General features: G+C 35.7%; 1 protein-coding gene across 2 annotated transcripts in view; it reads right to left on the bottom strand.

The window, feature by feature from the left end:
* The window catches only part of LOC106884293 (bridge-like lipid transfer protein family member 1), a 208,567-nt gene that overhangs the window by 110,273 nt on the left and 72,009 nt on the right, over positions 1-26,285 (bottom strand). For both annotated transcript variants that reach the window (XM_089361980.1, XM_089361979.1), the window contains exons 3-19: positions 25,163-25,340; positions 23,565-23,634; positions 21,937-22,127; positions 20,851-20,930; positions 20,361-20,502; positions 14,854-15,010; positions 13,863-14,033; positions 11,947-12,064; positions 10,186-10,341; positions 8,697-8,794; positions 7,107-7,270; positions 6,545-6,860; positions 6,052-6,246; positions 5,295-5,432; positions 3,741-3,917; positions 3,143-3,388; positions 535-2,350 (exon numbers count right to left, since the gene is read on the bottom strand). In XM_089361980.1, the coding sequence (XP_089218106.1) occupies positions 535-2,350; positions 3,143-3,388; positions 3,741-3,917; positions 5,295-5,432; positions 6,052-6,246; positions 6,545-6,860; positions 7,107-7,270; positions 8,697-8,794; positions 10,186-10,341; positions 11,947-12,064; positions 13,863-14,033; positions 14,854-15,010; positions 20,361-20,502; positions 20,851-20,930; positions 21,937-22,127; positions 23,565-23,634; positions 25,163-25,340 (4,413 nt within the window). The remainder of the gene's footprint in view (positions 1-534; positions 2,351-3,142; positions 3,389-3,740; positions 3,918-5,294; positions 5,433-6,051; positions 6,247-6,544; positions 6,861-7,106; positions 7,271-8,696; positions 8,795-10,185; positions 10,342-11,946; positions 12,065-13,862; positions 14,034-14,853; positions 15,011-20,360; positions 20,503-20,850; positions 20,931-21,936; positions 22,128-23,564; positions 23,635-25,162; positions 25,341-26,285) is intronic.

A 26,285-nucleotide genomic window follows, 5' to 3' on the forward strand; every position in this document is an offset into this window, starting at 1 on the left:
GGCCAAGAAGTTCACTCTAACACAACATAGTTCAGGGTTTGGTTTCACTATAAAAAATCCACTACAAAATTCCAACAAATACATTCTGTACATTACAGGTAAAAAAAAAAAAAGAACTATAACTTTGACAGCCAAGGAAGTGAATCTCGACCAAAAGATCTTTATTCTTATGTGTTGTTAGTTATACAGGCCAGAACAGGTGGGATGTTTACCAAATTGAAGTATTTTACAAAGAGTGACAGAAAAAGAAGTTTTAATAGCTTCTTTCTTTCTAACACTAACCCCTCATTTCTGAAACAAAACATTCTGTGTTTGTCAGTATTAACTAAAGTAAGAACAATAATATTTCTTTATCTTTGAAGAACAAGATTTGAACCTATGATCCTTAATGTCAGTTATGCATTACAAGACACAGCAGCAAAATGTTCCAAGTTGCACCACATTTATTTTTTGGAAAGGTGCTAAAAACACACAAAAGCAAAAGATATAGTCAGAAGCCAATTGTACAAATGTATAGAGTAACGGTAAACTTACATGCTTCCTCTTCTTCAATAAATGAGTTCCAAGGATCGGTGGGTCCATCAAGAAGTGGAGTCTGGGGAACATCAATTTCATCGCGAGGTTTCATCATACTCACTGAAAAACCTTGCTTGACTCTGGAGAAGTGTGGCACCCACGACTGTTTGGGATAAAACCGGCATGGAGCATAAGTTAATGATGAATGGGAGAAAAACGATGTGTCTTGCTTCAAACCTTTAAATGAGGCGGATTTCATGTGGGTGGTGGAGAACGGAGATGGTGCTGCCCAGTCAGTGCAGTGCATATGAGTGAGATGGTTAAGATAGCATGACATGAGAACAGGAGATTTGGTAATCGGTTGGTTCATTTGACCGTGGAGATCAACCATAGAGAGGTCCTCTAAAACAATATTGGAAGTGATGTCATCAGGAGAAGATATTGCAGACATAAATGAAAGTGTGGAACTGGAAGATGTTGAGCTATGGGTGGACTTGGGTCGTTTTTTACTTCTTGAAGTTGTACCATTGACATCAAAACTTCTACTTCTGTCTCGTTTCTGATTTTCAGCCGGTTTTTCATTAGTTACAGTGCCGCTGTTTTGGCCAGGTAACTTTACTTCTTGGAACACTGGTTTCCTATAGAAGAATCGTTGAAGTTCTGTCTCTGACATGGTCCCGTCATCATCAGCAGTGAAATAACGATCACTTTCCATCGATGTCATGGTGTAATATTCTCCGCTGGTGCACCGACTTCGACCAGTTTCAGGACTTGACCAAGGGTATCTTCTAGTGGGAGATCCAGTCTTTGTTGATGTGCTGCTCTGTGTCATGCTGTGTAAGCGGGCAAAACCAGAAGAAGGAGATGAAGGATAACTGTAGACTGAACCATTTGAGCTGGCTAGGGAACCATGACGAGCATAGTCCCCACTGCATACGGGGCCAGAACTACAGCTGCCAAACTCCGTCTCCTCTGTCAGGCTATTTAAACTAACAGGATCAGCCAGCGAAAACCCATCAGAAGTTATACTTAGTGATTTGTCCTGCTCATCTATATTTTTACTGACATCAGCCGAAGTCTTACTTGTGGGTCCATGGGTGTTGGATGTCACTGTACTTGAGGAATGTGATGTATCATCATCCTCATCACCACTGTCATCAGCCTGTTTCTCCTGAGGCTGCTCACCAGCAACAGTCATTTGCTTCTGAAGACTATCTACCAAAGTTACGTTAGTTGTTGGTGTATCAGGGCTACCAAATGTACTCATATAACCGCGAGTAAATATCAAACCTTTATAAGTTTCAGGTGACCCAGGTACTTTGGAATTATTTGTCTCAAACATTAGTTTATTTCGACAGAGAAGACTCTGTCCAAAGCCAGGATCAGCATCCTTAGGAAAAATCTGAAAGACAGCAGCACTAGAATTGCCAGAGGAAAACTTTTTAGGGTGGAAAAATCCAAGACCATTTTTGTTGTTGCCAAAAAATTTACATCCACCAAGACAGCCACATTTACGTCCAATAACAAAAGTAACATTTGGCACTTCAGATCTCCACAAGAACCAAAGACGGCGTGTCTTTCTGTCATGCGATTTGAGAAAATCATCCTGAATTTTATGAAATTCTAAGTTGGGAAGAGCCATTGCTGCTTCAATATTAATAGGACCAAATGAAACCTGACCACATTCCAGCCAAACTTCTGGTTGACCATTTGATTGTCTCATAGGAGCTGTGGAAATATACTGAGTCAAAGTTATCTGCTCAACAAAACCTGTCACTCCAGCTCGAGTAGTAATTCCATGAAGATTGCATGTAGAAAACCTTATTGGAGAAATCTGCAAAGTAAAAAGAAAAATAGTTTAGATTGATTTTTTTTAACAAAGAGTTTATACTTAGACTTTTCTATTAATTGCTGCCTAACCGCATGATGACCATGTCAGAACAAACCCATAATCAAATGCATTCTAGTCATGCCCATCTCATCAGTTTTTGTTGGGTTTTGGAGGGGTTTCTCAGACACAATCTTATACTGAAGAGTCTTTTCAAAAAGAACCCTCGACTTTCTACAAAACAAATTCGTTGCTTTATTTGTCTTCACATTTGCAGATGCGCACCCATTCTTCATCATCAGTTATGGCAGAGATCTCATTAGATTCCAAACAACCAAACAACTCCAGACTGAGTGTGCCTCAGTCTTCTTTCTGTTTATCGGTCAATATGTGCCACACATTATGCAGCTACACAATGCATCCCCGTTTTTCAACTCAGACAGCTTTTACAGATGCCTATTTCTTTGGGAAAGTTGTTCTTCTAAATCCATTGTTGTTCAACTTGCAGTAAATCACTAAATGCATCAAATATACATTTACTCTAGAATGTGTAGATCGATCACTGATGTAATTATTATGAAACTTGAAAGTCGAGGTAACACACTCAGCACTGCAATCGCTGAGCTAGCCTCTTTGGTGTGCTATTCAAACCTCATACATCATCGTGTGTGTTCTTTTCTAAGAGAGTAGGATGTGATTTGCAAGAGATTCTTGCAACTAATCAAAATTTTGATACATAGGAAAATTTACGTAAATCATTATGTAAAGTTGTTAACATTAATGAAATAAAACGTTTACCTGGAGATTGGAAGACGAACCAAATTCAACAAAATGCAAATTGATGGAATCAACAGAGGCTCGTGTCATTCTGTATTTGATGTCTTCGGGTGAAGGGCAACAGAATGGATATTGTGGAAACATTCGACATTGCGGTTGAGGTAGGCCATGTTGGCACATTCTGTATGGTATGGGGGATTGCAAAATATTTTCAGAATCGTCAACAAGCATAATGAACGTTTCAAGAAATTCAACAATACTTTGAACCTAAAAGCAAAAAGAAAAAAAAAACAGTAACAAAAATATAACTATATAAATTTTACACTATTATATATCTTTGCAAGTGTGCATGGGTGTGCAGATGTGTGTTGCCTGTATGTGTGTACTTTTGTGTGTAAGTATATACGAGTATGTGTGTATATATAAAAATGAGTATAAACATGTGTGTACAGTATAGTATAGTTTCAGGTTAGTTCTAATTAAATAAATCTATAGTATGCAGGTAGTCAGTTAAATGACCAGGTGCAATCCAGATACCTACATGGTAGAGACAAAATTAACATTTCTAACTGTTGATTAAAAATAAAGAGAATGAGAAACATCCAAGCGGTTTTGTTACCTGGGGAGATGTCAGTCTTCCAGAAAGACTACCGACAATGACTTCGACAAGCCATGCATATTCTATTGTATCCCGATCTAGTGGTAACCCCTCTCCTGAAAACATAGCATGTCCCCGCACTTGCAGACCCGATAAAGCCAAATGTCCTTCATGTATATGAGCATGCTCAGCATCTCTCTGCAATTAGAAAAGACAAAGCAAATAATTTTGTAATTAGAACAACTTTCTAATAAAATAGTTTTGTAGCTAGAATATCAATGAAACAAGGAAAGCTACCTTATCACAAGTCATCAATTTATATTTAACAGCCAGTTTTGGTACAATAGACAAAAAGGTGCAAGAGTGGCTGTGTGGTTAACAAGTTTGCTTTCCAACCACATGGTTCCAAGTTCAGTCCCACTGTGTGGCACCTTGGGCAAGTGTCTACTATTATAGCCTCAGACCAGCCAATGCCTTGTGAGTGGATTTGGTAGATGGAAACTGAATCCCATCTCTCACACACACACACGCACACACAAAGAGTTATGGGATGGAGTATATAATAATCTGGGTTACATATGCTTCATAGTGAGCAGAACCTTGGGAGTGGTAAATATCCAAGCAAGGTGTATATAATGCAGGCTACTCTTCAGGCCAAGGGTGTCTTGGTTGAATGATGTCTACATTGTTGTAAGGAGGTAGGTGCCAACACACGGACGATACAGTCAGAATGTGTAGAGAACATGGTTAGAGTGGAGAATACCACCTCAGTAAACCACTATTGTTGTTGTTTATATTTTCCATGCTTTGCTTAAAGCTAACCTTTCTATACCTCAATCCTTGGACCTTACAATTATATATATATATATATATATATATATATAGAAATTACGATGTATGTAAACAAACAAAGTTTCTAGGTAGTTTAAAGGTAAAGCACTATGACTGGTAATCACAGAGATGTGAGTTCAAGTCTCATAGCTGGCTGCTAACAAATTTTTCTGCAATATAAGGATGTTCTATCCTATTTATGCTTTTCAGCATTATTATTATGTGTTTGAGAGTAAAATATTTCCATATCTGTATGTATGTATGTATATATATATATATATATATATATATATATGGCCGTTTTCGTGCGGGTGACACGTAAAAGCACCCACTACACTCTCTGAGTGGTTGGCGTTAGGAAGGGCATCCAGCTGTAGAAACTCTGCCAAATTAGATTGGAGCCTGGTGTTGCCATCCGGTTTCACCAGTCCTCGGTCAAATCGTCCAACCCATGCTAGCATGGAAAGCGGACGTTAAACGATGATGATGATGATGATATATACCTAAGTGTAGGTGTCTTTGTCCTCCTACCACCGTTTGAACAATTGGTGTGAGTTTGCATCCCCATAACTTAGCAGTTTGGCAAAAGAGTCCAAAAAACATAGATACCAGGCTTAAAAACAAAACAAAACATAAGTACCAGTGCTGATTCATTCAACTAAAAACTCTACAATGTGGTGCAGCACCAGCATGGCCGTAGTCTAATGAGCGTAATAGGTGAAAGCTATATATTCAGATAATTACCTCAGTAGAATCTCTGGACAATAATAATGAAGGGGATATGAGGAGTTGAAGTTTGGTTTCTTTATATGATTTATCCATTTCAAATCCTAACCTTTCAACATAAAGGCAAGGACAGGGAACTTCATCCACATTACAATTCTGAAAAAAGAAAATAAAAATTGATAAAAAAATATTAAAAAAATATATATGACAAAATTCAAAAGAAAGTAAGAAAATGGAGATATAGCATTTAATAAAAAATTATTAACTGCAAAAATTAAACAGTCCCTTACAGCTGTTTCAACAAAGCCTAAAAGATTAAATAGCAATTATTAAAACCATTATATTACACAAAATCTTTTCAGAAGAGTAGAAAAAAGATATACCTAACTCTAACGATATATCTTTTTTCTATTCCTCTGAAGAGATTTTGCCTAATATAATGATTTTAATAATTGTTATTTAATTCTTTAGGGTTAACTGAAACAGCTGTAAGGGACTATGTTTGATTTTAGCAGATAATAAATTTTTATTATATGCTATATCTCCATTTTCTTACTTTCTTTTGAATGATTATAAACCATGACTTAAATATAAACCTATTGTTTTATGAATATTATTATTCATAACAAATATTACGTATTGAACCAGTAATGTGAATAAATAATCATTCCGCTTGACAGAGTAATTTGACTGCTAAAGGGTTAATTTCGGGTTAATTTCAGAAAGGAGTGGTGTGGAAATTTGAGAAGATTTAATAAAAAGAGATTGTGGTTACCTTTATGAGGTGGATCTGCATGTCATGTAACGTAACAGAAAATGTTACTGACAATGGACGATACTTTCGAGGATCAAATGAACCTGATCTTTCTTCACTAGTGGACAGATTAGGAAAACTTACATCATTTTCTTCATCATTTTTTGGAGCATTATAAAAGTCTGTAAAATGTTGGTCTTCTCCAAAATAATTTTCCTACAATACAAAAATGTGTGAAAAATAATAAAAAAATAATTTTGATCTGATGTGATGTTTTATCGACATCCCTTTTTCTTTTTACGGAAGGGAGAGGCAGAGTGTTGTCTAATTTTCTTGAAAAGCGTGACCGAACAAACTATACTACAAGAATATGTGAAATAACAATATGTTAAGTCGACAGTTCAGTTAATGTATTAACTAATAGCAAACTAAAATAGTAAAAGCTGATGCCTACAGCTGTTAATAGTTTCAGTTTCAGGAACTGCCACAAAACAGAGGGGAAGTTGTGACTTACCTTTATATTCCACAAACTGAGAAGTAAGGAACCATACAGACAGAGTACTGAGGGTCCTACTTCTAATTCAAGGTTGATCACATCTGGTTCTAGTAAAATAGGATCAAAGTCATCCGGTGGCTTGGAATACACCATGTCTTGTCTTAGAGGCCGAAGTGGAATAAGCAGAGCTTCTTCAAGTTCTAGACCAGAGTTGATGTTCTCCTCAAGACCAGCCACAGGGTCGCTGCACACATGCAATACTGGCATAGGGTGATAGGTGTAGGTGATGCTCAAAGCTGCAATGGGTGTTGTCCAACAATCAATCCAGTCGGCACTAGAAAATAATCAAATTGTTTTTAAGTTATGTCCATTTGTCTCTCAACCAATGGATTCTGTTAGACAAACAAGAAAACTAAAAGCTTGTAAATATTCAGAGAAAATATTAGTTTAATCTGTTCAGCTTCTTGATTTTAGATGGCAATACAATGCATACAAGATTCTTACCTAATTTGCCATGCAGTGGGACAGAACTCTTACTAGTCTGAGAGTAAAACTTTTAACATGAAAATATGTAAATTACCTTTTCTGTGTGAGTTTCCTCCACTTTTCCCTTTGAGCTGGGAAGCCTTTTTCAAGAACATTTCCATCACGGTCGAGTATTTTCATATTCTCTGACAATGCTTTGATAACATGGCGACTAGTCACAGTTTCCGGTAGAAATAACCGACAATCCATACTCTCACCCTGAGTGAATTAAACAATAACACTTCTCATAAACATGAAGCTCCAAATATAAAAATGGAAGAGAAATGACAAGTTGTGATAAATGAAACATTGCAATAATTTCTACTAACAGAGCTGCTGCTGCAATAAAATTGTAAATGAAGTCAAGAACATGGGATTGCCAGATTCTATATACAAGAGGAACCTACTTGATGGAATGAACTAATCTTAATATATTATAGAATATTTGTGTTAGTAATTCCAGAAACATGAAAGAGAGAAACTGATTCAAACAAAACTCAAAACACTAAGTACACTGGAGGAGACACAGAACAACTACTTCCATGTTCTTTCGGCTAAGCTATCCAAAGAACGGAAGCAAAAGTTACTGCCATTATCATTTCTGTTTCTTTTGGCAATGAGCTGGTAGAAGCGTTGGCACACCAGGCAGAATTCTTAGCAGCATTTCATTTGTCATTACATTCAGAGTTCCACCAAGGTCAACTTTGCTTTTCATCCTTTTGGGGTTGATAAAATGAGTACCAGTTAAGTACTGGGTTTGATGTACACAACTATCCCTCTCCCCCAAAAATATCTGGCCTTGTGCCTACAGTAGGAAGGATTATTAGCATTAATATTAAGGCCAAAAGGACAAAATGCTGCTAAGCATTTTGTCTGAATCATTACATTCTGAGTTTAAATTCTGCCGAGGATAACTTAGCTCTTCATTCTTTCAAGAAGTACTGGTCAAGCACTGGGGTCAATGTAACTGAATAGCTCCCTCCCTGCCTATAGTAGAAAGAATTATTACCTCCACCTTAGCGAAGGTATTGTTTTCAGTCACGTTTGTTTGTCCATGGACAAAATATCTCAAGAACCGCTGAATGGATTCGGACGAAACTGTCAGAGATGCTTGGCCTCATGACAGGCACGAACTGATTAGATTTTGGGATCGATCCAGTACCAGACAAGGATTTTGGATTATTTTTTTACTTAATTTTTGACAGCGATTGGGTTCATTTTTAGTATTCTCATTTGTGAGAGCAGTCGAGTTTATTTCAGACATTCTCATTTTAAAAATCATAACCGTTGAGAGGATGTTGGTGTTGCCTTGGCAGAGGTTTGCACTCTCTGAGTGCTCTTTTTATTATTGTTATCCTTAAAGTGGCTCAGCAGTATTTCTTCCAGCCTTTATGTTCCAAGTTCAAATGCCACCGAGGTCAACTTTGCCCTTCATTTTCCCAGAATCAATAAAATAAATTACCAGTTAATATTCTATATTTTATTTTATATAACAATGGTTAAACACAACCTTTCTATTTTGTTATGTTAATTCCTGAGGTTAAAATATCCAATGAATAGATTTAACATTAGCTAACAACCACCCACATTTCAAACCTCACTGCACAGCAGTAAGTACGCAGGTAAGAATTTTATCAATACTCACTCGTATGAATATACGTGTTGCAACTTTTGGAGGTAGGAAATCAACATAGGGAAGCTGAATTGACAAGTCAAACATATCACCACAAAATGCAACATAAACTGAAAATATAAACAAAATATTTTTCAAATGTATTGTCAGGTTAAACAAAGTTTCTTAACCCATTAAGTCCCAGAGTACTTAAATTTCTGAATATTACTTTTAAATTTTTACAGATGATTGAAAATAGGTTTAGAATGAAAAAAATAATTATCAAAATTCCTTTACTTCAAGTAGAAATGGAAATAGTCGGTGTCCTATAAATAGGACACTGAGACAATGTGATATAGCTTATTTAATGTTCTCATTTAGTGTCCTATTTATAGGACAGTGGGACTTAATGGGTTAAACATGAAAACAAGGCAATTTAAACAGAGAAACATGTTGAAATCAATAAAATCCAAATAAAAAAATTCTACTGTTCCTCTCTCTCTTCCCAACCTTTTCTATGTCCCACATTCCCAAAGTAAATGTTTGATTAATTTTCAAGCGCCCTGCAAAAGTAATATCATGGGCAAGGATGGAAAAAAAACTAATTTTCTAATAATTCACTTATCATCCTCATCATCGTTTAATGTCCATTGTCTTTTTAAAACTGAAACACCTACAGTACCATGGAATAATATAGTTTTTGATAGGCCTCATAGAACAAAGTTATTTTTAAAAGCTAGGTAATAGTTTCATTCAGAAAAGTAAGTAGCATAGCTGCAGGTGTGGTACAGGTGCAGGCATATCTTGTGGTGAGAACTTTGGTTCCCAACCACATGGATTTGACACTTTGGACAAGTGTTTTTTTGCTATAGCCCCAAGCTGACCAAAAGCCTTGTCGGTGAATTTGGTAGATGGAAATTGAAAGAAGTTCATCGTTTGATGGTAGTGGGGTGAGAGGGATATTTTCTAATACTGATTGGACCTGTCTTTGAAGAATAACATTGGTCAAGCAATGGGGGGTGGGGAGTACGAGTCTCAATCTTAAAGCACACAGATTTATCTCCCTTGTTAGCAATAACAATGTTAGCAACTTCGTGTTGAATTCCATACTCTGGTACTATGCCTCTGTGATTTAGTGTTCTTATATAGAAGTGACCATCACACATGATCTCCATTAGAATGGTGTTCAGGGATTCCGAGTCAAAGTTTTGATGGCAGCACTAACTTTAGTAAAGCTTAATGGTTCATCAAGGTAGGATGACAGACATTTCATAAGGTTCCTTTGTGTCTGGTGAGTCGACTGACCAAGGCTGGTTTAGGAGGTGATTGAGGTGTTTTCCACTCAAACACCAGTTTTGCTAACTGATCTGCCATAGACGTACGAAAGAAAAAACTGTTGACAATGACAAAGACAATAATTTTGCTTAGTTATAGAAGAAAACATTTTTCTCAAGATAAAAAAAAAAGGTACTTTACAATCACTATAATATGTGGCTTCAGAAGACTTCCAAGCAGTACTCACTGTTCTCTTGATTTTGAGACGAAGTATCAATCCAGTTGTGTTGGTTAGCCAGTGAAACTATTTCGAATTCTTTGATTATCAAATTGATGTGCCAAGTGTATGGAACAAAATGGTAAATATCTGGAACCTGCCGACTTGACCAATCATCAGTCAGATCTAACATGAAACAAAAAAAAAGATTTCTGTTTTGTTTGAATGATAAAAACAAAAGAAGTTTAAAACTACAGGTAAATTTAGATAATACTTTAAGAATTTTGATGAATGATAAGAATCTAGGTGAAAAGTTCAAATATAATTCAATCATAACAAAATCCAGGAACCTAAAAGTGAATTATTAATACAATTGAAAATCCTTTATCCAAAATTCCAAAATTCAAGTTTTTTTTTTTTTTTTTAATTCTGACATGGCACAGTGCTGAGAAGATTCCACCAAGTACAGCTTTTATGAGAGATGCTGTTACAATACACGAGTTTCTAAGCAGTGATCATCTTGTTTTGTTCTCTTTATTATTTTTTTTTTTTTTACAGTAAGCACAAAACATATTTACATGAGATCTGAATTTCACTACCAGGTACAAATGTAACATGACTAGTGCCGTTACTTGTACATTTCTTTAAAAATATAATGCTGACTTTTTAAAGTTTCCAATCATACTCTAACTTCTCGCCTGGCACACAGTTACTTCCCCTTTTCTTTTGACTCAACAAACTTAAATGCTTCCTCTTCCCCTCCCTTCCAACCTCTTTCTTTCACAACCAATGAATGGCACAAGATAAACTTGCAAAGCATTGGACAACAATTTGGTTGGAAGTTTCTATCCTGTCATAATGTGCAGTGATGTCCGAGTAGCCAATATATTTGGCTCTGGGTGGCCAAGACAATGCACTTTACCATAGAGAATTGCTCACTGCTGTAAGGTTGAAGATTAATTCTTTAAGCCCACAGTTTAATGTTCATTTCTTCTTTTTGAACTTGACTTTGATAAACCAAAGCCAATGGCGGAGCTTCTACCCAGTTACCCCATCTGCTAGACATAACAACCAAATCTCTAAGCAGTCATGAAATGATTATTTTAATAATGTAATCTCTTTATAGTTAAAGCTGTTCTCACATTAAACAACTCTGTTAAACAAACTGTAGCAGTCTGACACTTTTAAAAGGAAGGAAACAGAGAACAATACAATTCATTCAGAGCCTCCTTATATGGTCATTAATGGTTTAAGTGAAATGACAATCAAACGAAAGTTGGAGACAATTTGTAGGCTGGTTTCGTCAGGAACTTCCTCCTACACAAAAATAGTTGACAATAAGCTTTGTTTCCTTAGGGTCTTAAACAAGTCTTTAATTTATTCTCATGTGCTAGTCACCATCAGCATCATCATTTAACAATGATGTTTATGTGTTAAATTATTTTGCAAATACAAAACTGTGCAGGAATTGTTAAAATGGTGTAATCTTGAATTAACCCTTTGACATTTAAACTCGTCCCATCTATCCCAAACATTTTACCCATTTTATGTTCAAACCAGTCAGATCTGGCTTCTCACACCTACCCTACAATGTTGTTCAAAAAGTAAACAATCACATCACCGAAGTCTCAAAGCTGCAAGATAATGCAAGATTAATTCAAAACAGTGGGAGTAAGTCAGCATTACGGTTGACAAAGTCATCTGAATGCTTAAGGATTAATGCTAAAGGATTGAAATGTAAATTGGAAGAAGTACGTTATAGAAACACAATATGTAAAATTCAAAGTTTACCTGAGAAGAATGACTTCAGATCATAGATAAGGTAAACAGTTGCTTTGCAGGCAGTAAAGTCAATTTGCCAGTCTTGATGACTATTCCAGATAATTGGATATGTGGCACTGATGGAGAACTTTAAGAAAAAAAAGATGATAAATATTAATTAACAACTTCAAGAATGTGGTACAAAGAAGACTATTTTAAATAACATCAAATCATTGCCTCTTTGCTGGCTTTTGCTTCTTTTTTACTAATTACAAGTTAGAAATATATAGCAGCAGATTCACATGTATTATATAGTCAATATCCTTTTCAGAAGCAATGACAAAAGAATTCATGTAATATAAAATGCATTAATTATTTTGAATTAAGATATATATTTCATGACTTTCAGATTTATAACAAATTCAACCAAAATTGCCGGCTCTGAAGCAAAAGAAAGATTATCTATATAAACGGATTTCATCACTTTGGAAAGTGGTTTTGGAGAAGAATAAAAACCAGCTTTAAAAAAAAAACCCAACAATTAAGATATTGGAATTTTCAAGAGAGTCTCTTTTAAGTTGGATTTTAAATCCCAAAAGCTTCTCATAGTAAGTTTAATCCTGATGTGATACAAAATTAATTAATGCAAATGATGCGAACTTCAACACCACATGTGAAATAATTCATGCATTTCAATAAATATGATGTTGGCTTTTCAGTTGAAAGAGTCACAGTTTCAAACCTCATTATTAACATTGTCCTCTGGCCTGGATACAACAGTAAACACTGCCTCCCCAACCAACCAGATAACAATTAGGAGAGAATGACTGAGATATAGAGTGGACACTAATATTTATTTTAGTCACTGAATGCTACCGATGACAAGTCATCAGACATCAGTGCAGAAGAGTAAGGTGTCAAGACCAGAGTATGCAAGAACAAATTTACTCAAAAAGATTTACGCAAAAGATCAATAGGTTAAAATATTTTAAAAGATTTAATCAAGACCTGGTTACTCAATATTGATTTTGGTGAGATTTTGACTACTGTAGAATTACCAGTTGAATATTTAAGTTATAATTATTATGCACTGTGAATATTTATAATAGTGTGATGGGTTGTAGACTTGCAGAGAATATCTGATTGACAACAACTACAACTGGAATTATAATAAAAAATCAATTCTATTTCTGTCCACTGTGCTGTTGACATAATTAGCAATAGCAATGAAAAATTAAAAAAAAACAAACATAAAACAACAATACTTGCAGCTGCCCAAGTCAGCAAAGCAAACAACCAGAATTCCATGAACCAATGGAGGAGTCTCTGCATGGTTGTTCAGTCTACTTGAAATAACAGCCAAATCTCCACCAAATCACATTGTAGAGTCTTAGAAAAAGGCTGCATGGGATAATGTAGGCTTGGATATACTGAGTTTGGAAACAGGATAGAATTGTCCCAGTTGGAAAGTCTTTTTAATTACTGACCAACTGAAGGCAGCAAGCTGAACAGAATTGTTAGCACATTGGATAAAATGCTTAGTAGCATTTCTTCTGGCTCCATATTCTGAGTTCAAATTTGCCCACCACACTCTATACCCAATATGAATGCCTCATAAGATGGCAGAATCATTAGCACGCCAGGCAAAATGCTCGGTGGCACTTCATCTGTCTTTGTGTCCTAAATTCAACTGCTGCTGCTGAAGTCACCTTTGCCCTTCATCTTTTCGGGGTCAATGAATAAGTACTGCAGTTGATGTAATTGGTTATCCCACTTCCCAGAAACTGATGACCTTGGGCCAAAATTTTAAATCAATATGAAAGACTCATGCTAGATACTGTAACTTCCTCAAAAATGCAATGGAATGCCAAGATTTGATCTCAAAGCCTTTGCTATTAGCTCTACATGTTACTCATACACAGTCAACACAAGTGTTCTATACTCACCTCAAATGTCTCACAGTCAACCAAGGACCGAAACTGAAGACTGGTTGTGGCATCAAGAAGTAACAACTGACCAGTTATTTTTGTAGTGTAACCCGTTTCTCCGATAATCCATGGAATGTTAGCTTCTACATATGAACCTTGCCCTGTGTTCATATGTATAGCTTGATTGACCTGTTGACAAAGGGAGAAAAAAAAACATTTTCAATAATCTAAAACATCTTTCTAAATAAATATTTGTGGTGGTGGTAGTAGTGGTGGTGGTGGTGGTGTCGGTCATGAAAATTTCTCTCAGCAAATATACTTTCAAATAGAGACCGAGGAATTACTAAAACTAACCATCCCATATTTACCCATTAGTGTTCAGATTACCCTGTTAAATGTAATACTTTTTCACTCGCATTGCTTTGAATTAATCATGCATTATCTTATAGCTTTGAGGTTTCAATGATGTGATTGTTTATTTTTAGAATGTCAATGTAGGTTAGGTGTGAGAGGCTAGATATGGCCAGTTTGAATATAAAACATGTAGAATATATTGGGCCGGATATGGCTGGTTTAAACACTAAAGGGTTAAAGATCAGACAGACATGGTTAAAATAATCTGTACCGTGTGCATAAAAATAAACTGTGTATAGATAGAAGTAGTTTCTGGTGGGATTCTCTACAGATATAATTATAATTCAATATTTAAGAAAGAAGCAGATTTGATTTCAAAGGGTGTACAGATAGTTCAGATATTCCAAGTGCAGTAATCCAAGTTATCTAACGGACAACAGGAACAAATTATTCACACATCAAAATCAAAAGGTCTTTAAGAGAATCGTAGTTTGGAGGATAGTAATATCATTTCTGAATGTGAATAAATAAGACAACCACACTAACACTTCTGCCAGTGTGTTTATATAAGTGCAAGAAAGAAATGTAAAGAGGGAGAGAAAGAAAGAAGACTGAAGTGGATAAAAAAACAAAAGAGTACAGAAACTGCACTTACAGAATTTTTGGTAAAGAGTATATCCACAGTTGCTTTGGCAATAATACTCATACGAAATTCAAATGCTTTGTACTGCCTCCGCTCACCTGGGCTAGGATCTCTGGTGGGTTGCAAAGGTTGATAGTCTGCAGGAAAGAAAAACTTCCAGAGATGTTCTCTGGAAAGATAGGAAGAAAAGAAAAACAAAACTTAGACAAATAAAGTAGTTTTTGCCATTTTTCTTTTTTGTTGTGATTCGCACTGCTTTTCCTTGTTTACATCTCCAAGGCTATGAATAAAACATTTTATAATAAGACCATTTTAAATTTCCACCACAAGGTCCAGTCCTTCTTGCAGTGTGGCAGTCTGTGAGCTTCAATGACCATGAGAGCCCTGCCAATGGAGCACAAGCCCCTGATAGAGCCTCTCTCATGCTAGACAGGTCAAAGGATAGAGGCCAAGCTAATATGGACCACCAGAGGTAAAAATGGGATTATAAGCCACCCATATAATCATTAAAATTTATTTAAATCTGAAATCATACATTCAAATTGTGTAATAATTGTGTGAATATTTAATATTTAGTAGACATGCCCTTTGCATTTTTCATTGCAAGGACTCTATTAGGCATGTTAATGATCTGATGACGAATATTCTCTTGCAGAGTTTCTTGCCAAGTTTCATGCAGTAATCTCAAAAGATCCAGCTTTGAAGATGCTTTCTTGTTCTTCTTATGAAGGGTCCTGTCCGTTATGTCCAAGAGGTGTTCAATAAGGTTCATATCTGGTGACTGGCTTGGCCATGGAAGCTTTTTAACGCCATTCTCATTCAACAGATCTTGGGTCCTTTTAGCCATGTGACAAGGAGCCCCATCTTCCATAAATAAAGAATCTTCTTTAATCATTTCACCACTTGAGAAGATTGGAAGGAGTCCTTTCTGCAATATAGACACATATTTATCTGAGTTTATGTTTCTCTCACACTCCACCAGCTCTGATCAACCATTGCTCCAAATTGCTCCCCAGACCATCACAAAATAGTTTTCATTGTTGGCTGCAATCTTTTCACATCAAATTCTTGATCACAGAGCCTCCAGACCCACACACGACTTCTGTCGGAAAATACAGCAAATCTGGACTCAGAGAATATGACAGTGTCCCAAAATGCAAGTGGCCTCTCCACCATCTCACTGGCCCAATCTTTTCTCCACTTATGTTGGCTGGTCGAAGAAATGTCTTCGTTCTTGCTGCTCTGCCATAGTAACCAAGTTTATGGAGATACCTGATAGCTGTTCTGGGACTGACATCAACTTGTTACGCTATGTCAGAGGCCTTGCAACAAGGATCATCCTCCACACTTCTCTTAGCAAAGAGAAGGGTCCTGTCAGAGGGCCTTGGTTGATCTAGCCGAGGTAATGTGGACTCCTTCCCCTCTCTGTCAAAAACAGGTTCCCAAGGTTTTCTGCGATTTTACACTGACTATGTCCACCTTCAAAACAGCCTCTTTGAAATTCAAACAGTACCAAAACTCCTTTTATACATGGCATGATTAAACAGTCACATATAAAAACCTGAAACATAAAAATGTCAATTGATAAAAATACAATAAAACGATATTTTATGGGGTGCCTATTTACTTCTATCATGTGTGTGTGTAATCTTCTACAAAAAATTTTATTACTTCTTAGCTCATAAACGAGCACAAAAAAAACATTTATACTATACATGGAGTATTGTCTCCATTAATAATTCTCTTATTTTATTTACACACACACACACACACACACACACACACACACACACACACACACACACACACACACACACACACACACACACACACACACACACACACACACACACACACACACACACACCATTTATGAATTTGTGTTGCAAAAATTTTTGATGTGTGGTGTGTAGAAACAGATGTTTTATTTTGGGATGGTCAGGTTTTTTTTGTGTGTGTGTGTGTCAAATAAACGCATGCAATATAGAATGGAATAAGCAGAGCAAGAGCACACACGAAGGCAGAAAGTGTCATCGAGGAGCTCACAGATGTGTGATGAATGATTTCCGGACAATGGTCATGAGTTAGAATAAGAACAGTAATAAGCGGGTGAAGAATGAATATGTAGTGTGTGTTTATTTGGCAAAAAAAGAAAAAGACCATCCCGAAATACACACACACATACACAGCCATATACAAATCCATACATACACACACAGATGTATATAATGCTTTTTTTGTATCTTATACTTTAAGCATAAGCTTTGTTCTTGTCACCTTGTGTGAGAAGTGAAGATGTTTTCTAAAGGAGATTCTCCTAACAATAAAATTCTTTTTTCAATTAACTTTGGAACAAACAATATAATTCTTAGATTTACCAAAAAAAAAAAAAAAAGAAGTAAAAAGTAATTAATTTTTTTTTCATCATATTTTTAATAGAAAAAAATTACACATTACACAACCCATACGTTGATAATGTGAAATACTTTAACTCATTTGAAGAATGTTATTAAATTATGAACATAAATGTCTCCATTAAATAGATTAGATTAGTTTAAACATTTAACAAAGGAGAATAAATTATTTGGAAGAAGAAAATGTCTAAAAACATTTAAATCTACAAAAACAAAAACAATGATGAAACTGGATATAAATGAATGATGTGTAATACAAAGCCATATATGGTATGATAAATGTCAAAAACAAATTTGGTATAGAAAGTGGGCATTCACTAAGATGCCTGGTGTGAAAGTGCATGGCTTAGTGGTTAGGGTGTTTGACACATGAGCATAAGGTTCCGAGTTCAATTCCCGGCAGAATGTTGTGCCTTTGAGCAAGACACTATTACACATTGCTCCAGTCCACTCAGCTGGCAAAAATGTGCTGCACCTGTATTTCAAAGGGCAGGTCTTGTCATATTCTGTGTCACACTGAATTTCCCTGAGAACTATGTTAAGGGTATACATGTCTATGGAGCATTCAGCCACATGCACATTAATTTCACAACTGGAACACTCCTCGTCATAACTGACAGAGTGTCCAGACAATCCATTCCTCTTCATTTGCGGTCTTCAGCCATCAAGAAAGATGCTCAAAACTAAATAACCATGATCCAGTTACAACAGAAAAACTGTCAAAGGACTAAATAATGATCATCATCATCATCATCATCGTCCTGACTCAACCCTACTACAGCTGGAGTTAGTCTTTGGAACTCCATAATAGTCGTCATTATACTGATCATTGTTGCCATTTTCAAAGCATTATTTTAAGGCCAGACACTCTTTTTGACCCCAAGGTTTCATAGTTAATACTAAGAGAATTCACTTTCCATCAAATAAACCCGTACAGTAATAATAACAAATGTCAAGTATTCTTCCTATTAAAACAAAATCAGGTTTTGTGAAAAATATTAATGATATATTCTGAAATCATATGTGCTTATAGATCAATAAACTATGATGAATCTATGAAACAGAAGTACTGGAACACATCAAGTTTATTTCAATACAGATCAAGTCTATCTGAACATGCTGCAATAACCAAAAATAACAATCAGCTTTTAAAATATTGTGTGTGTTTTAAATTGAAACAAATGATACTGATTTACCTAAGAGATATTAGAAGCAAGTCAATCAATAGTGTGTGAGTGTGTGTGTATGTATGTGCGTGCATACATACACACACACACACATACACAAAGAATTCAAATGAGCAATGTCAAGCCATATTTGGGTATGAGCCAAAGTACAGTGTTGCTAAAGTTATTTTAAACCTAAACATTTGAAAGAAAGTACTTACTGTTCTAAAACAATATTGTTGATATAAATATTGTTTTCAATAACATTTCCACATTAGCCAGAATATTTGTGTGTGTGTGTTGATGTAATTAAATCAATTACTTTATGAATCTCCTTAATATTTGCCCTCTTCTATTCACAAAAGAGTAAATTAGATTTACTTCCCACCACTCTCACATTCTACTCCAAAGTTGGCTCTTTCTCGATGCTGAATTTGAGGTTTATATTTCATATTTATAAGAATATGTTTTGTTAACACCAGCATCTAGTTTAATGTCACCAACTGCTTGTTTGCACTCATCATTTGGTACGAGGCATTTTGGTGCTGCCTATTTGACACTGACTTATTTAACATCAGATGCTATAATGCTTCTTTCGTTTTAATGTTTTTCTCTCCCTCCCTCCATCAATGAGCGTGAATATATTTGCCTGTATGTGTATGAGGAACGGGAAAGTGTCTATGTCATTCATGTTCAATTGATAAGTTGCAACGGCTCTCTTTTCCTCTCCCACTCGCTCCATCTGTGTCTGCGTGTTTGCCTCCAGTGCCAAAAAGTACTGTTGCCAGAACAGGTTCTGTGTCCAGTCAGCTGTACCTAATCACCAGCATCCACACAGCCACACAGCAACTGTCTCATTCCATCATTATGCGCAACATCATTATCAGTATTTAATCAATTATCCATGCCATCTGTGGCAGCACATGCTTGCAACCATCTTCAGCCTGCCCTGACTGGCAGAGATATGTCATTTTCATTACCTTAAACTCAGTATGCCGACTTGCAAAGAGGTTATGTGGAGATGCACAACTCATAGCCATCGACATTAAGATGTCCTAAATAATTAGAAATATTTGAACGATCTCAAATCTACTAATAGATAATTGGAGAGGTGACAGATACCCGCAAGACTAAATATAACAACCTAAAACAAAAGTTCCTCTTGGGTTGACAGAAACAATCATCAATATGTTTAATGATGAAAAATAAAACCAAGTATTTTAATAATGATATAACTCCTGATAAAAGGTATAGAAATATTCCCGATATGATGGTATCATTACTGTAGAAGACTTAAGACAGTATTCTATCCTCAGTTTGCTCATTCAACCCTATTTCAACACAACATAACAAAGCAAATACGATTCTTTTTTCCTATACATTTCACAAATTAGCTCATTTTTCAAAATACAATACATTTGTTCTTCTCCCTTGTTAAAAATTTTAAAAATGATCATGTGACTGACCAAGAATCATTTCCAAAAAGTTACAATAGTAACTGTGTATAATTTACATGCACAGAAATGAGTGACAGTTAAAAGTTTAAAGAGAAGAATCAAATCGAATTGTGCAGCTAGAAATTTATGGTAATTTACTTGGTTTGCACAATTATAAGCACCAAACTATATTTTAGCTTTCCTCAGTAAATTTAACATTCCATAATTATATTTCCATGACCTCACTTTCATACAGCAGTTTCATTATGCATAAAAAAAATGCTTTCCATGTTCAACTAATGTATATTCCATGAGAGAAATAACAAAACACTATCAATAAATATAAGAATATGTGTTTGGTGTAACAGACAATCTTGAGTCGTCAGAGCCAGAATCTGACATCTTCACTCTTGTCTCTTATTTACAACTGTCACTGGACTCTGCATAGAAAGAAATGATGTTATGAACCAAAGAAATCAGACATGAAAATCTTTCGTACAAACCTCTGTCGGTCGGCCCAGGAACCATAGTTGAAATCTGTATTTTTGCCACACTTCAGATCAAATCCAAAGCAAGGATATGTCCTGCTCACGATAACTTCACCATCTGCCAAATGTACTAACTCTGGTTCGTGAGGGACTAAGCCTAAATAAAGGTAAAATAAAAAATAAAAAACATTTCTAACTTTAGTACAAAGCCACACATTTTGAAGAAGAAAGGTCATCAATATAATTCATTCAGCATCTATCTTAATGTCTCTGGAAGTAGGATAGGGAAAGTTGACCTCAATATGATTTGAACATAGAATTCAAAGGGATAGAAGAGCACAAGGCATTTAGTCCAAAATTACCACCATTGCTGCTAATAAATTGCCCTTATAATTTGTTATATTGATCTCATGTAGTGAAAGGATTGTTAACAAGAAACTGATTGGATTGGATAATTAAATTATTAGTCATAATGGAGCAGAATTAGGATTAGTGAAACACCTACCTGGTTCATCCATATAATAATACATTTCAACATCTCTAGACTGAAGCACCACAAATCCCTCACCCATGTTGCGAGGAGGTCTAAAAGAAAAATAAAGCAGAAAGAATCTCTTCAGCTTTAAGAATATGCATGAAAGTTTTAAGACAAGAATTTTAGAGGAAAGGACATGGAGTGGGGAGGGGGATGTTAACTCTTAATCTTTTCCAAGAGTATTAATGATTTACACTATTACAACCCTTGGAAAATTATGAGTGACATTAGTCAACATTTTCTTTTGTAAGTTAGTCAGAGGAGAGGGACAAGCCAATGACCTCCCAAGACTGGTGAAACTGATGTAGCTGTTCAATCTGAACAATGGCTACAACCAAAGATACCAAAATAGACTGATGGGGTCAGATTACTAATAAGTCTATCTACCTGAAAATATTTGACAAAGATGCATTAAAAACACCCCCATCATTGATAATTAGGAGCTAGATCAATTATTTCCATTTATTTATTTCCTGAGTAGAATTGTCGATTATTACAATTGCAACCTATTTAATCACAGAAAATTTAAAGGTAACATCAACCCCAATAGAAACTGAACCCTCAATAATCCCACACTAATTAATAAGCAAGGCATTTACTCCACTGCCCTGGCTATTTTCACCACACGAACAAAAAAGAGACTCGTTATAATCTTAACAATGAAATAATTGCAGCATCATGCTATCTTAAAAGAAAATTCAGGCAATTATCTATTGATTTTAATATGGATAGTGAGGAGGCCAAATAAAGCAATTTTTCATTTCTTTTTAGTATGAAAAATAGAAAGCATATTCAAGATAAATTAATGGGTTTTTCTTTTATAAAGTAACAATTATTTTTATATTTGTAACAGATCTTTGCAAAAATTCTTGCTTTTTTTTATATATATATATATATTTTTTAAAAAGCTGCATTTCAATTTTATGAAGTATTAATTTTCTTAAAATACTAATCAATATAAATGTAATAGCAGAATAATTTGCACTAAAGAGCAAGGAGGGTGTTGAGAAAGAGACAAAAACATTAATACAATAGAAACGGACAAATACAACTCACACATCAATGGGGCCATTGTATTTAGGGCTGGGCACCAACATAACTCGTGCATTTTCAGCTCGACACTTCATTACGTGCATGAACTGATCAAATGGTGTAGAGGCAGGTTTTGTTGTATATACAATATGAGCTTCATCAAAATTTACAGTTAATGTAGTAGGAATGAGGTAATTCCCAAAAATTATTCTAGCCTGGAAAAACAAAAAAGGGAAAAAATTATTTTAATATAATCATCCTCATCATCATAACATCCACTTTTCTGTGTTCACAAGGGTCAGAGAGAATTTTTTGAGGTAGATTGGCCAAGTGCCCTTCCAATTACCAAAGGTGATATTTCCCAATGGGAAGACAAGTTTTCAAAAATATTGGAAATGAATGACATCACTAGCATAACATCAACACTCATTTACAACAACCATGTGCCACCTGACTGGCTCCCGTGCCAGTGGCACATAAAAAGTACCCACTATACTCTCAGAGTGGTTGGCATTAGGAAAGGCATCCAACTGTAGAAACCTTGCCAGATTGGATTGGAGCCTGGTACAGCCTTCTGGCTTGCCAGTCCTCAGTCAAACTGTCTAACCCATGCCAGCATGGAAAACGGATATTAAACAATGATGATAATGATGACACACACACAGAGCCTTCTTTCAGTTTCCCTTTTCCAAATCCACTCACAAGGCTTTGACCAATCCTGGGCAGAGAGAAAACTGAGTTGCTTTGTTTTTATATATATATATACTTGATATCCTGTTACTTATTTTGATTTTATTCACCTTACTTCGAGCTGTGCGGAAAATACCGTACTGACTCAGAGCTTCAACTTAAGTACCTAATTGAACCGAATCTCAATTATTTCTTGTATATCATCATCATTTAACGACTGCCTTCCATGCTAGCATATGAGAACACTTGTATCTTGTAGTCTCAGTGCTGACAAATATTATTTTTAGAAACTTATCTCTAAGCGAATAAGCTATAAAGAATAGCAGCAACTTGGTGTGTTCAGCTACAAGCCAAGAGGAGCAAACTGTCAAAGTATCAGTTGCTCTATGACAAGTTTGTGGTCAAGCTTGTAACAGTGGAGACCCTCAGTGTTTTCAGCCCCGACACCACATCCCCGCTCACCGTGACTGAGACAGAGATGGCTATCTGCAAGTATGAGCCCCATGACTTGCAGGAACTGTTATAGCAGGTCTCCCTTGCCATCCTGCCAGGGCAATGTCTCTTCCATTTTGTCCATTGGGACTGTGATGTGGACTGAGAAAACCTTTTAAGATATTTCTTTGCTGTGAAGAAGGGGAAAGATATAATGATTTAGGCAGGGCCTTTGTCAAAGTCACAGGCTGCCCATTGGACCCAAACCCATATCTCCTGTGTCAGTTAACAACATTGAAAAAAAATGTTCTCTCTCGAACAAATAACTTTGTTCAAGGTATCATATTCTTATCTCCCTATGGCAAATGAACTTAATCCAGATTTGCAAGCTTTACAAAATTGTTTTTTGCCAATCAAACCACTACTAGTCTCCACACAGGATCTTGTTTGGAAATATAAAAAGTTAAATACTACTTTTTTTTTTATGGAGAAAAATTTAAAATAAAACAAAATATAGTTTTTATACTCACAGAATTAATGTCTACTTTTATCACAGGTATTAAATCTCTCCAGTGAAGAGATTTTTTTGGTTCTACATTGCTGCAACAGAAAGAGAAACAATGCTAGAGAGAGGGGAAGAGGTTAGTACCAAAAGAAAAGAAAACATAAGAAAGTTACTTGATTTTACATCTGTAGCAAACAACAATGTGTACAGGAGTACATGTGACTATGTGTGTGTGACTCCATGTAGAATATTAAAAACTAACAATGAAAACAAAGATATTTCAACTCAAAGTTATGGATGTGAATCATAATTTGAATATAACAGTCAATTTAGCAGGCAGGTGCTAAAACAACAACAGAGTGTGTTCGTTCAAAATAGCTTCAAAACAAAACATTAGTTGGACTTAAGTGTTGATGAGAAGCAAACAAAAACAATAAAATAATGATGGGTCACAACAATATTTGTTTTAAGGATTACTACAATAAGTAAGTTAAACCTGATGTGCACAGGCAGGGCTGGGTGACTGAAAAATCTACTTTCACAACTATAGGGTCCCAAGTTCAATCTCACACCACAGACATTGATTAAGTGGTTGGCTGACCAATACCTTCCCAACAATTTGATAGAGAAAAAAAAAATTATGCAGAAATCAGGCAGAATCATTAGCACAACTCTTTACATTCTGAGTTCAAATTCTAATGAAGTTGATTTTGCTTGTCATGGTCATTGCCAGCCCCCTCTGGCCCCTGTGCCAGTGGCACGTAAAAGGCACCCACTACACACTCGGAGTGGTTGGCATTAGGAAGGGCATCCAGCTGTAGAAACACTGCCAGATCAGATTGGAGCCTGGTGCGGCCTCTTGGCTTCCCAGACCCCAGTCGAACCATTCAACCCATGCCAGCATGGAAAACGGACATTAATCGATTATGATGATGATGATATGGCTCACAGAAACAAACACACACACACATACATAACTGTTTTTTGCTTTATCTCATTTACTCTCAGACTTATCTTTGTGTAATTTACTGTAAGTAGTCAGACACACTTCTGTTTTGAACTGGTCACCCCCAAAATAAATAAATAAATATATATATATATATATATATATATATATATATATATATATATATATATATAAGGTCTTTGTCTTGCAAGCTACTTGATGACCTCACTGGTGCTGGTGCCACATAAAAAGTACCCATGCTGGTGCCATGTAAAAAAGCATCCATTATATTCTGTAAACTGTTTGGTGTTAGGAAGGGCATCCAGCAGTGGAAACCATGTCAAAACAGACAATTGGAGCCTGGCGCAGCTCGCCAGCACGAGTGAAACCCTCCAACCCATGCCAGCACGGAAAACGGACATTAAACAATGATGATGGTATCATTACCAATCTAATACTAGTGACAGTAATTGTTTTTTAACAGACAAGAGGTCAGTTTTTTTTAAAAGAAGAGAAATATAAAGGTGAGATCTTCATGCCTGGTGTAGGTCAAATAAAGGAAAACCAACAATCACAATTAACCAAAGAAACACAATTGAGCAGAGTTTGGCAACAAACAAATCAATTCCACTCCATGGTGTTCTGAACAACTGTAACAGCGGTTAGATCCAACTTACTTTTTATTATCTTCTATAGTCTCGACACCAGTATCTTCTTCTTTCTCCTCTTCAGGAATCATGTCTGGTTCCAAACCAAAGAGTTTCTCCAGTAAAGAATACCGAAATGATCGATTATATACATGAAATTCAAAACCTTCCAAGAATAATGATAACCTAGTTTCACAATGAGATAAATCTGAAAATGAGAGAAGAAGGAAAACATATTTCACTAAGAGAATTCGGGGAGGTTTGCTGCAAAACAATATATATTGATGGAATAGTCAATGGTTGAAAGAGAAAGAGAGAGAGAGAGAGAGAGAGAGAGAGAGAAAGAGAGAGAGAGAGAGAAAGAGAGAGAGAGAGAGAGAGAGAGAGAGAGAAAGAGAGAGAGAGAGAGAGAGAGAGACAAAAGGAAGAAAACAGACTGTTTTAGAGAAAATTGTATTAGAAAATCAGAAAGATATGAGAAAGGAAATGTGTTGATGTGTTTTTAAGTATGTTTGTTGAGATAAATCTTATACAGAGATAATTCTTATATATCTAAACCTTTGGACAATATTGTCAAATGTACTGGCAACAGGAGAACCAAACAATATCGTCTACATGCATATTTTAATTTTCAAAACACATACACATATAAGAGGCATGTACAGATTTTTTTGATGAACAAAACAAAGAATATAGGACTCAATATGTTTGGTTGGGGTTTTAAGAATTTACTAACAGGTTAACTCAGCACTCTCTCTCTCTAAAAAGCACCCAGTACACTCTGTAAAGTGGTTAGCATTAAGAAGGGCCTCCAACTGAAGAAACCTTGCGAAACAGACAATTGGAGAATGGGGCAGCTCTCCAGCAGCTGTTAAATGGTCCAACCCATGCCAGCATAGTAAAAAGATGTTAAATAATGATAATACGCATATACTGTCTGTCTATCTGTGTGTATGTATGTATGTATGTATGTATGCACACACACACTTTGAAGTTGAGTATCAATTTAAAAAAACAAAATTTTTTCTATAATCTTGTAACTATTTCATTTTATATCTGCTTCCAGTCAAGTGGTGGTGAAGGCGGCTGAATGGTTACTGTTCCATTGAAAGAAAAATGATAATGAAGTGGAACCAATAAATTGTCAAAGACA

The sequence above is a fragment of the Octopus bimaculoides genome, chromosome 13 (genome assembly GCF_046866305.1).
Source record: "Octopus bimaculoides isolate indiv1 chromosome 13, ASM4686630v1, whole genome shotgun sequence".
In the NCBI taxonomy this organism is placed as follows: Eukaryota; Metazoa; Mollusca; class Cephalopoda; order Octopoda; family Octopodidae; genus Octopus; species Octopus bimaculoides.